Here is a 15013-nt window from a genome sequence, read left to right on the forward strand (position 1 = left end):
GAATTTGACGGTACGACAGTGCTATGCCGAGTATGCGGCGACAAGGCCTCCGGTTTTCACTATGGCGTCCACTCCTGCGAAGGCTGCAAGGTAAGGCACAGTTTTTCTTTTTTCATTTCGTCCTTAAGCCAGGACTGGTACTTCCTGCACCGCACTGTCTGTCGTCCTTACCATTAAATTCGAAATCGTGACGTCAACGAACGAGAACCGTCGATACCAGAAAAAATGGTCGCGGTATTAAATATTTATCATGGTAAGGACACTGCTAAGGACTTCGTTACGAGAAATATACACAGCCAGATTTATTCGTCTTTCTATTATACAGTGAACAGCTCGGTGAAGAGTGAAACAGTTCACCCAGTGCGGAAAGGGTGATAATAGTTATCGGAAAATATGATACTTTAACAACAGCAAAGAATATGACATTAATCAAAATAATAACCATCTAGCAAAGAATGAAATCGAATTGATATTACCTACATTGAAACGCCTTTTGATTTTTAGGACTTTTTGATTCTTAGGAAAAAATTCAAGTACATTTTCATGTTTTTTTAATTTTCTCTAACACTGTATGGAAATTTGGAAAAGTATAAACGGGATTAACCATTTTAGAACAAGCAAAAATTTTAATGAAGAATGCTTTTTTCTCAAAATGTCAATAATAAAAAAGTTTTTCCTCTTGTAAATACAATCCGGGGACATACTGTATAATTTGTGTTAATTTTTGACAAGTTTTATGTCAATTTTTAGTAAATGAAATGTAACGTCTAGAGATTGACCTGGCCAAAATTATAATTGTTTGTCATTCCCCAGCCGTGTATAACGCCGTTTTTTTTTCGATCATAGTATATAAAATGTATTAGATGCAGACTTCACGGCTGACTCTCTATATTGTAATCGTAAGGCCGGAAATAAGGAGTTTTTTGCTTCGATCGAGGGTTGTTATGTGGCTTTGGAAAAAACAAATTTAGGGTGGAACAGGGGCTTTCCCTTCTACCTGCGCCTAGTTATTTTCCGTGGGTTTCAGTGCGTGCTACAGAGACGCAAAAACCGTCGAGTTGAAGGCCGGTTGCCAATGTCAATGGCCTAATCGCGGCGCGGTGTTCGACGACCACAATCACGAAACTGGCCGGCACCAGAGGCGGAGCATCGAACGCTCGATGAAAGTTATTTCGATTTTTTCCTTTCTTCTATCGTTATTGGAAATTTACCAGTGAGTCAGTAATAGTTATTTAATTAATCGGCTATTTTAAATTAAATAAATAATGAAGTGTATCTGTTTATGGTTTGTTTACTGCAAAAACGAACCAAGTCAAAAGAACTATGATTTAAATAAATTGTCAAATAAATCTCCAGATTTTTTTTTTAATTTTCGGGTTATGGAATTATTATTGGTCCCATTTTTGTGTGTTTTACAGGGTTTCTCGTTTATGAATCCAAAAATACGGGTTTTACATGAAACTAAAGACTCTACACACAGATTTGTCTTAGCCCTCTGAGTTCTGAAATACAGGGCGAATTTGAAAATGTTTGAAAATTGAGACACATAATTTTTTTTACGCAGAATTTAGTGATGTAAATAGATTTTCGCTGGGACCTGTCATTATTGAAATATGACCAATTTTTAATTGGGATATCCTGTATATTATTTGTTTTATTTTATTTACCTTGGTTATGAGCGTTCTAAAAATTAATATAGTATACTCTTTGCTTATTTTCATAAACTAGGTAAAAAATGCATTGTTTTCTGACATATACAGGTGTCCCAGAAATAAGTGCAAGTATTTTAACTGGTAGTATAGTTCAACTCCAGAAACACGCCTATGAGGTTTTTTTCGCGAAATTTTTTTTTGAAAATTCGAAATTTTTTGGATTTTTTTTTAGTTTTTAGTCAAAAACCATAATTTCTTGACAATATGGCAACATAGGAATTAGATTAGATTTACAAGAAAGAAAATCCAGAAAAGATCCAGTGGTTTTCAAAATTTTAGCAAAAAATCATTTTTTTTTGGAAATTTTCAGTAAAATAACTCCGTTATTTTGGACTTATTTGAAAAACGATAAAGAGGAAATATGTTTCTTTTATTGAGATCTACCACCCCTTAAAATACTTGCACTTATTTCTGGGACATTCTGTATAGGCGGCCGTTTTAAATTAGGTAATTAAAACATCACATAATTTATTTAACGTCAAATTTTGTTTATCGGTCATTCCGCGCCAGTCCCAGGTGCATCAAAAATACCAATAACTCTGATTAATAGCCTGATGTTCTCCAAAAATTACATAAGTTCATTTTAGTGCAGTTTGTTAAAATATCATGATGGAAAACAAAATTATCTGGTTAAATTACAGCAAAATAAAACACTAAATCACCACAATACACCAAAACACGTTTACTTTTACACTGGACGCGCGTTTCGCTAACCATGTTAGCATCCCCCAATAACCAACCCCCTTAACCAACCCCCAACTGTAATGGTTAAATTACATTAAATAAAGGCATAATACTCTTTTAAACTAGGTTGATTTATTTTTTAAAGTTTAATAATGCAGTTTTTATCTTATTTATGAAAGTAAGTATAGGGTATAATATATTTTTAGACATTTAAAACTGAACAAAAATGTTTGACTCTTTTTGAAAATGACGACTCCTAGCGAAAGGCCACTGGGCTCTAAGTGATATACACTGGATAACTCAGTTTTCATCTTTTCGATAAATTAGTCTAACAAGGCCCAAGCAACAGATTTTTCATTCGTACCACTCCTAAAACTACCACTAGTTAAACTAGTGTTTACTCTAACCTCTAATACAAGCACATCATTTTTTTATTAGAACAAAAGTCGATTACGTGTTTGTTATCCAACATTTTGACCAGCAGCCAAGATGCGCCGGCACTGGTACGGCAAAATAAATCGTGTCGGGATACGACTAGGCCCACTTCGTGGCCTTTGTCCAAATGGCCGATTTCAAGGCTTGGGATTTAATAATAATTCAAGAGAGAGGTCAAGTGCGTGTATCGAATTGGCCAGGAAATAAAAACCGAGTTTTATGTTGTATTTTGTTTCGTTTTTGGCGAATTACCGACAGACAAATTTAGTATTATTCAGGGTTAATGAATACGGAAATAATGATGGCTTCCTGGACCGCTGCTAGTTCGATCAAAATATTCAGTTAATCATAATCGAGGACAATGAATTTTAATGTTTAATACTAAAAATGTATTATTTATAAGCTGCCAAAATGTTTAATGGTGTTTGTACACGCTTATTTTAACACTTATTTTTTCTGTAACATTTTTTTTTCGTATTAAAATACTATATAAATAAGAGTTGTACAATAAACTTACACATTTGCGAACGTTACAAGCTGCAGCTGCTCTATCAACAGCAAAAACTATCTATCTACCCTATAATACACCCACCACCTTTTATAATTCGATTCGTTCAGAGAACGAGCACCTTTCCCTACCAATTTAGACGAATGGATCGGTCCATTTGCACAAATAATATAATAAGGGTTGCATCGTTGGATAGGGTTCGCGGAGAAATGTAGGGATGAGGAGAATTATCGATATATCCAAATATCGATAGATAATTTGATGTATTGGACTAAAATGCTTATAAAATGTTTATACCTCTGTGGCGGATTCATTTTTTCAAAAAACTCCTATGGGTATTTCGCCAATCGCATTGTAAGAAAATCTACAAGATTAAATAAGTCTTTTTTGTAAACACTGCTACGTCAATCCAATAGATGCCTAAGCAATACATTTATTTATGTTAGACTTTGGACTGTATTAAAAAAGCCTCTTTTATTTTTCGTTTAGAGACTATCGCTTCTTCCATAATCATTTTTGCGCTGTTAAAACTCCTAAAACTGAGAATAAAAGAGGCTTTTTTTAATACAGTCTAATGTAAATAAATGTATTGTTCAGGCATCTGTAGAGGTTAGTAATGTATGGCTATCGCTTCTTTGGTTATTTTTTTGTTTTCACCTTCCTTCAGAACTTACACAGTTCGATACATTTTTTTTGCCTGCCACTTTGTTAATTAAAATTATCGACTTTTTTAAAACCGCCGTCCCTAAGAAAAAGCGAAAAAACGGCAGGTGTGCCGCGGACATCCGGCAACGTCGCGCCGCCCGCCGCGCTCGACCTTGAACCGCCAGCGCGCGTTCTATTCGGGGCCGCCTGCGATCTGCGGCCAACGCACACTCTACCTGACAGGTAGAGGGAAAAAGAAATGCGCCGGAGAAAAGGTGAAAGCACGTATACGAGGATGGTACGCGGTCGCCGCCGCTGGACCACTTTTACTTTTATTAATTCGGTGCGTGTGCATATACAGGGTTACGGACAGAAAATCAACAATAAAGGACCCTGTAGGGCGACGGAGGGGAGGGGAGGTGTAAAAAGAAACGAACGAAAGTGTTGAGAATGATGAATGAAGCTGATAACAAAGTGAGATTCGATTCGGACCTTTTTTTGTTAAACTGTTTTACTTATGTTTTGACGTACCATATGCTGAGATTATAAATAAGTTCTTTTAAAGTGATTTTTTAAAAGGTGTTTTAGGAAAAATGGAAGTTGGAGATAAAAAAATATTTATCATTAATCGTTTTTTTTTAAATTTAGTTTTCTATGTGCTATTTTGGAGTAGCACATAATGCAGAATTGATAAATTGGTATGAGTTTTTTTAAAGACTTTTGTGTATTCTACAGGGCGTTTCAAAAAACATGTGTCATCCCGTAGGGAGTTCCCCACGTAAAAATAATATTTATTTTTCATATCAACATAGGTCCGATTCTGCGTTGTTTCGTAGCTACAGGGTGTACAAGTCTTAATATTTTTTCGATTTATTATAATTTTCTTCCAAGTGCTTTTAGCGTTTTGAATGAAATTTTTTGAGGGTAAAAGTTACTATAAATGCGACATATTTTAAAGCTAAAAAAGTGGCGACATATTCACCAGGGACGTGCATATGGGTTATCACTAGAATATTTTTCTAAAAAAATCATGTATGCCACTGAATTTTTTTCTCTTGTTAGCGAAATAGTGTAAGCAGTTTAATGCCGATTAAAAGTTGTTTCTTGATGTTTTGTCGATTTCGGCCTTCTTGATGAGATAAACGCAATTTTATTAATTTGCCCCATCCAAGTCTAATAGCAACCTTTAAAAAAATTTAATATCATTAACTTGCAAAAGTTTTAAATAAATACTTCTCGATTCCCCATCAAAAATATGAAAACAAGTTCCTATAAACATGGGTATGGAAATGCATAGTTTTAGAGTTACAGGATGTTAAAACTTTTTAAAATTAGGTTTTTTGTTTTTTGTATTATCTTAAATACCATTATTTTTTTATTTTTAATTGCTGTAGGTTGGACTGATAGTAATAATAACTAATAATAATAATATTTAATAATAAATTAAGTAAAATATATAATTTATTAATTTTATTTTTAATTTAATTTTATTAATTGTAAGGAGGCCAAATTCGACAAAATATCAAGAGATAACTTTTAATTGGCATTAAAGGGCCTACACAATTTTGATATCAAAAGAAAAAAGTCAGTGGCGCACATGTTTTTTTGAAAAATATTCCAGTGATGACCCATACGCACGTCCCTGATGAATTTATCGACACTTCTTTAGCATTAAAATTTGTAGCACTTATAGCAACTTTTACCCTCAAAATTTCATTCGAATCACTAGAAGTACTTGGAAGAAAATTATAATAAATCGAAAAATTATTAAGACTTTAACACCGTGTAGCTCGAAATAAAGCAGAATTGGACCTATGTTGATATAAAAAATAAATCTTATTTTTACGTGAGGAATCTTCCCCCGAGAGATGGCACATGTTTTTTGGTTTCGACACCCTGTATAAAATTAATTAAAAAAATTGTAAAACTGGATCATACACGATATTTCTCACGTTGCAACCCTTCCAATGCTCACCTGCGTGTCCTACTTTCATTTTTTTTTCGTTTTTTTCCTGAAAACAGATATCTTCTTACCTCGTTTTTACCCTTTTACGCATTTCGCACACATCCTGTAGCTGACTCGTCGGGTCCTTTTGGGGCCCTTTTCCTCCGAAAAGTTGTTATTTCGACCTTTTTCGATCGGCAGCTGGCCGACGCAATTTTGGCCAATCTGCCCCGCCATTATATACCTGATGGCGACGGCCCCATTATATTTATCTACCTGTTGAGATAATAAGGGGTTCGGGCAGATTTTTATATGGAGCCACGTGAATTTCGGAAGGGTTTTGTGTAAAATTGAAAAATAGCTGGCATTGTCGGGTGGAAAGGGTTCGAAAAAATGTTCGCTTTTTTTCTCTCTATTCAGGGAATTTAATCAATTTTGACGTATCCGGTTACAATAGGGACCTTTTTTTAATCGTCGACTGACTATCGCAAAACATCGACATGCCAGTGAAAAATTGATGATGGTGTTGAACAGACAGGAAATTAAACGATGAGCTATTGAAACTGGAAAGAAAAAAAAATCGGTATTTCTTATTTTGAAAATTGATAGAAACAGGGCCCAGTTGTTTTATATTGATTTCCAAAAGATTGAACACATTAGAATGAAAACAACGACCTTAGTAGGAGTAAAAAATATAATAAACCATTTCAAACTTTATCTAGGCTTGAAGATTTTGACAGTGACACTGACAGTACCGAAAAAGCAAGACCAAGCATTTTCTTTTCACGTTTATTACTCGCTGACGAGTATTTGACATGCATCAGAAGATGGTTACGCAAGGCGTTTTCTTTCATGAGCTTTTTTGTGACTGAATAGCCCGATAAGTAATGTTATCTCTCTTTTGCACTCCGGACATTCAAAAATCTAATTACTTTGTTGCCTCTTTACTGTTTGGTTGTCGTTAACTGAGTTTATAATTCTTCTCCATTGCGTTCTATTGTGTGCTGCTTCCTCCCACTGATTCGGCATCCTTGTACCTTTTTAAGTTGTTCACCCGGTTTCCTCTTACCGTCTACAAGCTCATCGTACAGAATAGCTTTCGGTAGGCGGTTTTCTTGCATCCTGCATACCTCACCAGCCCATCTTAAGCGGGATTTATTAATAATGACTTCAACGCTCTCGCAGCTAGCTTTTTCAAAGACCGATACGTTTGAGACATGGTTTTTTTCCTTTTGTGAGTATTGCATAAAATTTTAAAGCTGATTCGATATAATTAAGGAATGCAATCCCGCACCAAAATCTCAATCCCGCAAAATTGCGGGATTATAACCAATAAATGCTCTTCTTTTCTCTCTCCGATTTTGGGATGCGGTTTGGACCAGGTTTTTGACGCATCTATTGTGATTAAGATGCTATGTGGTTTTCGAAAATATATTTAGCGAATTCTCATATACAGGGTGTTTTATAATAGTGTACAAATTTGGTCAAGAATATTTTTTACCGAAAATTTACAATTTTTGAAAAATCGAAATTTTAACTATGGACGACCAATCTCTATTGAAATTAGAAAAAACAAATTGGTGTTTTTTTTTAATTTTTGTTTTAAGGAAAATACGTTTTTTTTGAAAAATATGCATTTATAGTCATACATTTGGTCCTAAATGGTACAAAAGGCATTGTAGATTTTGCTTTGGCCTACAATATATTGATATAGCGTGTAGCTTAAACTATCTGTACAGAAATTTGGACCGATGTATACAGGGTGTTCAAAAAATATATTTAATATTAAATAAACTCAAATTTTATTATAATTTATCTACTTATTTTATAAATAAAAATATTATTGTGATGTTGAAGTTTTTTTTTAACTTGTGTTAGTTATCTGCTTTCAGATACACTCTATATCAATAATTTTTTGGCATATGCAGAATGTACAAACACACTACACATGTATGTACATGCACATCTAAAACCTGGTCTAAACCGCATCCCAAAATCTTTTTTAGTTCAAGAGATATTCAACTTTAAATTTACCCTAAAATTTTGCTTGTCCCGATAATTATGTCCTGCAGTTTATTTGACGTAATTGTCCACAAGTACTAGTTAAACGCTTTTCTTCACTTAGGCACGCCAGAAAGAAATTAACCTAAACAATAATACCTGTTTGTTTAACTTATTTTTAATGGCCAAGCCGTAAGGGGAATCGCCTGGTGTCGATCCCGCAAATCCCGCACGGTAAATCACGCAACTTTGATCCCGCGGAATCACAGAGGGATCCCGCATTTGCGGGATTCCCTTCCCCAATTTTCGTCGGACAATATATTTTAATAATGTTTTATTTGCGTTAAATTACTAAAAATACTACTTATTTAAATGTTTTCTATGTATTAAAAAATGCAAGAATTGCAGGACTCTTCCAGCAAGACCAAGACTGGACCCTGCAAGACGACCGAGAACAAGGAAGTCTTGATCTTGGTCTTGTATTTGTTCATTAATAAAGATTGAGCCGTTTGCATGTTTTTTTCTGAATAAAAGTATTCTGACGCAGTCGTCATTTTTGTGTATCAGAGTGTACCTATGCCATCGGGCAACGGGGACTAGGAATTTTAGAAAATAATAATATCGATCCCGTTAGTTGTGCTGGTTGAACTCTAAACTGACCTCAAGAAAGAGAAATAGAGGGAATACAAGAAACCAACGATTCGTACATATAATAAAAATAACTAGTTTTACTGAGACATAAAGTGATATAACATATATCTGATATTTTTTGAACTATATATAGGTCAAAGTTTTTCTGTTTATCTTCTAAACTTTTCTAGATAAAATAAAAGTTAATAAACTATTATGTTAAGTACTGTCAAACATAAAAGTCCATCATCAATCGTTCCAGCAAACAATAAATAAAAAACCTGTCGAATTAATATTAAAAAAAGGCTGAAAATAATAATAATTCATGAGTTATTATTATTAGCCAATACGGTCGTTACGAAACGATACGGGTCGTAAAAATAAATCGTAAATGGTTGCAAAAGGCGAAATATTCGCATGGATTTGTGCGAGTGACGCAAACGATTCGCCCCAATCAACAAACGACGCACTCCCGAAATCTAGTGACCTCTCGACTCGCTTTTGTTTGGAAATGTTTCGGGCAGTTTTCGCACGGTATACGAACTTACCGTAACGCTATTTATTGCCTCAATAGAAGTAATAAATAATAATGGTCTAATTTCAGAAACACACGTTGAATTATTCTGTTTATTAAGTTGTGTTTTAATTCACGAAATTGATTAACGGAAGAATTATAAATTTTATTATTTTGCAGAAATTTAATATAATTCAATTTTATTTTGAACAAGAAGACTTAAATTATAAATAATAATTAACAATAACTATAAAGTTTATTATTTTTTAAAGAGGTTTAGATGTTTATATTTTTTAGATTTGTTTTAAAGACTCTATACAGGGACTTTTAAAAACGTATCATTTTATTGCTATTTTTGGGAAAATGTTTATAAAATCATGTTTTCACATGTCAACAAATTCAAAAGAAGATTTTTGAAATGATTTATTATATTTCTCTACATAAATAGTTGATTTAAAAATCAATCGGTTTTGTATTTTTACTTTATGTGTTTAAAGATATTCCTATTGGTTCAAACATTATTTTTAAAATATTTATGTGTAAACTGAAAAAGTATTTTTTTTGTACAATCATTATTGTCTAAAGAGTCTTATGCCCACTTGTACCGTTTGTATAAACTTTGTTTAAAGGCTAAACAGTGATTAACTATGTAGTATTTTATAATAGTTAATCACTGTTTAGCCGTTAAACAAAGTTTATGCAAACGGTGCAAGTGGGCATACCTTTAAACAAACCCTAGATATTTTATTTTTTAACCCTTATAGTTTACATTATTGTTATAGGTATTTTATTTATTATTGATATGATAAATAAAGAAAATACATGAATGAATACATATTGTATTTCCTACTGAAGTGTATTCAATTTTCACAACCAATGTATCATAATATATTATATACTATTTTATCTTTTTTTGTTTTCACTCTTGGCTTTAGGTCGTTGGGGTTGCAAAGATGTTTCTAGATTTTGTTCATTATTTTTTTATTTTATGACGACGTTTCGACAGTATATGTCTTTTTCAAGCCTCTTGAACGTAGATTCTTACAGAGTTAAAATTTGTTAAAACGTAAATTGTCGAAACGTCGTCATAAAATAAAAAAATAATGAACAAAATCTAGAAACATCTTTGCAACCCCAACGACCTAAAGTCAAGAGTGAAAACAAAAAATATATAGTATACAGGTCAAAGAAACGAAACAAAAAATACTATTTTATCTTGATTATCCTAAGTTGTAATAATAGTTTATATTTTTTATGGCCTCAAATAAATAATGGACTAAATATGAAAGGCCCTTTCCGCCATACGCGACGTTGCCACTAGAGAAAAATCCTGGAAAACCTTTTTTTTTTACCTTAAACGGTTTTCGTTTAATAATAACATAATTTGTTTACATATTTAATGATAAACAAAAAAATGGTCGTGAAGACGTAAACATATTAATGTGGAAAAAATATGTTTTTCCTAGATTTAATGTGAAGTAAACAGCTCATTTTTTCGCAAGTCAGCATATTAGGATTGTGTGTGTTACGTGTCGATCTATATAGAAGTCGTTCACCTTTGCCAGCTTTATTTAGATCAAAATGAGGACATTCTAATTTTTAAATTAATGAAATGTGGGATTCTCTCAACGAGCGTCTGGATCTAGGTTAATTGGCTGGATATTCCAGCGCTTTTTTATAAACTTAGATATTCGATAATGTATACGACAAGTAATGAAAGTTAGAAAAGATTATTAAAGGAAAATATGTAATACCTATTCGATATTCGGACTAAAAATAGTATATTTTTCTTAAAATTTTATGTTTTTGTGCGTTTTGATAAAATTTATTTGTATTTCTGTTAGATATCTTTATTTATTCGTGATTTAATTTATAATATTTATAGTAGGACTTGAAAAATAAATACGATTTTTAGAAAAAACTAGAAAATTAATTTTTTATAAATAATCGTGATTGTTTTATGTATTTTAGGTAAATAAATAGGTACTTCACTCCACCTTTTTAGCGTTTTCTTATTGAATTTGATAATTATTTTTCTGATATTACATATATGTAATAATATACGTTGATATTAGTTTTGTACTTTTTGTTAACATTTTAATACGTTTTTTTGTTATTAATTAATATGATACCACCTAAATAAGCAACATATACATATGTACAGTTTGACAAATATAGGAAGAGACTTGGGGATAGCACCGGTCGCGCACACGATAGAGAGAGAACGCATTCGGCGGAAGAGAGATGCAGTTACGCTACGACAAATCTGATTTGTGAGGGGTGTCTCTTATTTTATATTTCTCACTTCTCTAGCTATACTTGTTAAGTTGTACTTGATATGTGCTATACGTTGATATTAGTTTTGTACCTTTTGTTAACATTTTAATACGTTTTTTTGTTATTAATTAATATACCACCTAAATAAGCGGCATAGACCATAGGCGTATTCAAAACCATTCACCAAAAATACAAATATCTCTTCAAGCAGCTGAGTTAAGAAAAAATATGTGGCACAGCACTATTTGGAGGTAGGGTAACAATTTGGTCTTGGTATTGATCCTTGTATTCTTTAGTCATTGATTTGTACAATTTTTAAAATGACAAAGTTCTGTACCAATACAGAAAAATACATATATCATTTTATTTACATATTTATGGTAAATATACTTTTGAGTTTTGCAGTTTTCAAGTTGAAAACTGCAAAAAAATCCATTACAATTTATGAAAAATAAAACTTTTTGTTTTTTAAAGTTTCATGTTCCTGTATCAAGCATAGATTGTGCAGCAATATATCCATCAATAAGGTGTAGCTCTTATTTTTTATAATAATAATAGTACAAAATCATAGTATTGTATGATATACAGATATTAGTACAGAAATATTTTAGAAACTCTGTATTTATCATTTTCATTTACTTCATATTTAATTCCGTTATGACCTAATTTATAATAAAAAAACCTTGCTTTAAAACACTCGCTTTGTCGATATTAAAATACGAAATCCTTCAAGGGACTTAACCTGTTTTCCAGTCTAGTGCATCATCTAAATATGTTGTAACCCGCTTATGCGAGAGCTCTCCGCTCTGCCCTACTTGCCCTAATTTGCCCTGTAATCGTTGCCCCATCTCGCTCTATTTAAGCGACGTTTTTGTCCGATGGTCAATAACCCTCCGCGCCAAATTTAGGTCAAGAGGTCTCTTTCATCTCTCTCTCTCTCTCTCGCTCTCTTTCTAGCTCGAGCACATTCGAATGTCGTCGCTCTGGCACAGTTTCATTGTTGGGAGTTTAATTATGTTAATGGATATAGCCGAGAAAAATTCAATCCCATTAGTCAGTTGATGTTGAATAGAAACGTGTAAAACGTCAAAGAATATTAAAAATAGTAATGAATAGGGTAGAAATCAGGGTGCAAAAAAATCATGATTTTTTTGTACCGAATAATAATAATTAAATTTTAAATTGAGTAGAAAAAATATTGTGCTGGGTTGGCGTTGGTTTCTATGTAATTTGACAAATAAATAAAGCTGTCTCTTTAGTTGTCAGTTTTGAGTCAATATTTTTTAATTCTCTTTCGTGTAGATTACTGATTGAATTGGAGCCAGAAATGGCTCAAAACGAAATAAGTAAAGTGCCAACAGATATTCAGGCTGAGGCGACAAACGCCATATCCAAACTACTTCCATTTAAATCCCGAATAACTTATGAAAAGGAATACAAAAATTTTCAAAAATGGAGGCTATTAAAAAACGTGCGAGAAGAAATAAAGTTTTTAACCCATCCTCGCTGTTAAAGTATCATTTAATCTGCCCTTGCGGTTAAAGTACTATTTTACCTACTATGCATAGATATAAGGCAATTTTAACAGTTGCTATAGAAAAAAATTAGAATTCGTTTTTAATCTTTCAAAGTAACTCATATCCAAAATTCAAGTTTTTACCAAAACTTCGTATGTATTTAAATGCCTATTTTCTTGTCCTATCACTGATATGGTGTTTTCCCATTTCCCCCACATAATCTGCATTTACCGTTGTTTCAAAAATATGTTACCATCTACACTCCATAGTGGAAACACTTCAATTCTGAAAAAATATGGCGGGAGAACACAATGCAGCATCGATTCAATGAAATCCCTTGTTATCACTCACGTAACATCTTCCGGAGGGAAATATGGAGTGACAGAACTGAAAATAGGTGGGAGGAGGAGGCGACGCGCAGAGGAGATGATAAAAATATCCAGGTCGGCCCAATTTTCGAACTTCGCATACGGATTATGGGAATTACGCGAGGCGGGGTGAACGAACTTGCATTCTAGAACCTGCGCGCACGACGCGACCCGTTAGCTAGCGCGCGAAATTACATCAGTGCGGCCACGTTGCCAACTGTTCAGCGGGGTTTCCCGAAAATACGCCATAATTATTTCATTTTTACTGTGATTATTTTATGTCCTGTCATTGAATAAAAATATTCAGGAAGGATTGAAATAGATTCGTTATTACAATTATATTGAAACATCTTATTTGTCGGTTTCTTATGACAGACTTCAATTTTTGCGAGCTTGGTCAACTTTTCTATGTTTATTTTATATTGTTTCTTAAGTGCTTTTTGCAATGTGTTTATCAATCTGAAAGCTATTGTGTCAGGACTTTAATTTTAATTACATCAGTGAATCCGTTTTGTAGCAAAGCTTTCCCTAATGTTTACATACATATTATAGTCTGTCATCGAATAATTTACAGCTATTTATTTGTTTTGATTTCTGGCAAAGGTTTAAAAAAGTTCTTGTTTGTAAAAAAATGGACACTCACATTCTCTGTTTTCGACGTAGTTCTTTTTTGATGAATGATACTGATTTGTAACTTTTTATTTATTTCTTTGATCATAGTTACTTGTGCAGTGTTCTATCATTCTCACATTAAAGAAAAAATGGAATAAGTTTGATTTAACAAGTTATTAAATAATGTATATTTAGAAGTATCATACGATCGAAAAAAACGGCGTCAAAGACGGCTGGGGAATGACAATCGAAGATAATTTTGGCGAAGTCAAAGCCTAGATGTCATTTCTTGGCTAAAAACTTTTTAAAGTTGTAATTTATTGTTATACTTTGTAAATGTGATTTTTATAAATGGTGTAATTTAAAATTTGAGAATAGATAATTTTTTGGACATAGATTTGTGTGTCTGGAAACGTTCTATCCTTTTTTAATCGTTCTATAATTAGTGAGAATGTTTGTTTATGTCAATGTTTAGTAAGTTTTATGTCAATTTTTAGTAAATGACGTCTAGAGATTGACCTTGCCAAAATTATCCCAAGATGGTCTTTCCCCAGCAATTTTTATTCAATCGTACGTGTTTGTATGCTACTACACTTTTTTTAAATAATATTAGGGCTTGTTTTTATATTTCTCAAATGTTTGGAATATTCTAATATCGGCAACGTCGCACCAATAGCGCCCAAGTCGTCAACCTAGATGTTGGGTTGTTGACTTTTCTCTCTTCTGCCATCGTCCATGGCCGCTTCTAGAAAACTATAACTGAAAACAAAAGCAAATCGACTTCCTTATTGTTGCACGTTCGACCAACGGGACTCATTTTTCGTATCGAAGATACAAATAAACAATCGTTATTTATTCCGTTTTAGAAATTATGATAATTAGGCCGCACAATGTAGAAACAATAACATTTAACTTGACAAGTTAATTATTAAATTTTTCTTATTGAATACATATACGTTTCCTTTGTTGTATACCGTATGATAAAATAACTCAACTGGTCAAAAGGCATCTTATACATATATTATGTCAGTCGGAATAACATATACCATACAGGTCTAATTGGTCAAACCTTTGCATCCTCTGTTCCCCATGGTTTACTACACGTAACGTATAGTGATTTACCAGTGAAAAGTTATTCCATTATTTCTCGTGATTTTTGGCCGAG

At 32.8% G+C, this 15013-nt stretch overlaps 1 protein-coding gene across 4 annotated transcripts in view; it reads left to right on the forward strand.

Moving 5' to 3' along the window:
* Window positions 1-15013, forward strand: part of LOC115875541 (ecdysone-inducible protein E75) — a 324280-nt gene that overhangs the window by 286399 nt on the left and 22868 nt on the right. For all 4 annotated transcript variants that reach the window (XM_030891034.1, XM_030891035.1, XM_030891037.1 and 1 more), the window contains exon 2: window positions 2-90. In XM_030891034.1, the coding sequence (XP_030746894.1) occupies window positions 2-90 (89 nt within the window). The remainder of the gene's footprint in view (window position 1; window positions 91-15013) is intronic.

The sequence above is a fragment of the Sitophilus oryzae genome, unplaced genomic scaffold (assembly GCF_002938485.1).
Source record: "Sitophilus oryzae breed Bouriz unplaced genomic scaffold, Soryzae_2.0 scaffold_1389_pilon_pilon, whole genome shotgun sequence".
Classification (NCBI taxonomy): domain Eukaryota; kingdom Metazoa; phylum Arthropoda; class Insecta; order Coleoptera; family Curculionidae; genus Sitophilus; species Sitophilus oryzae.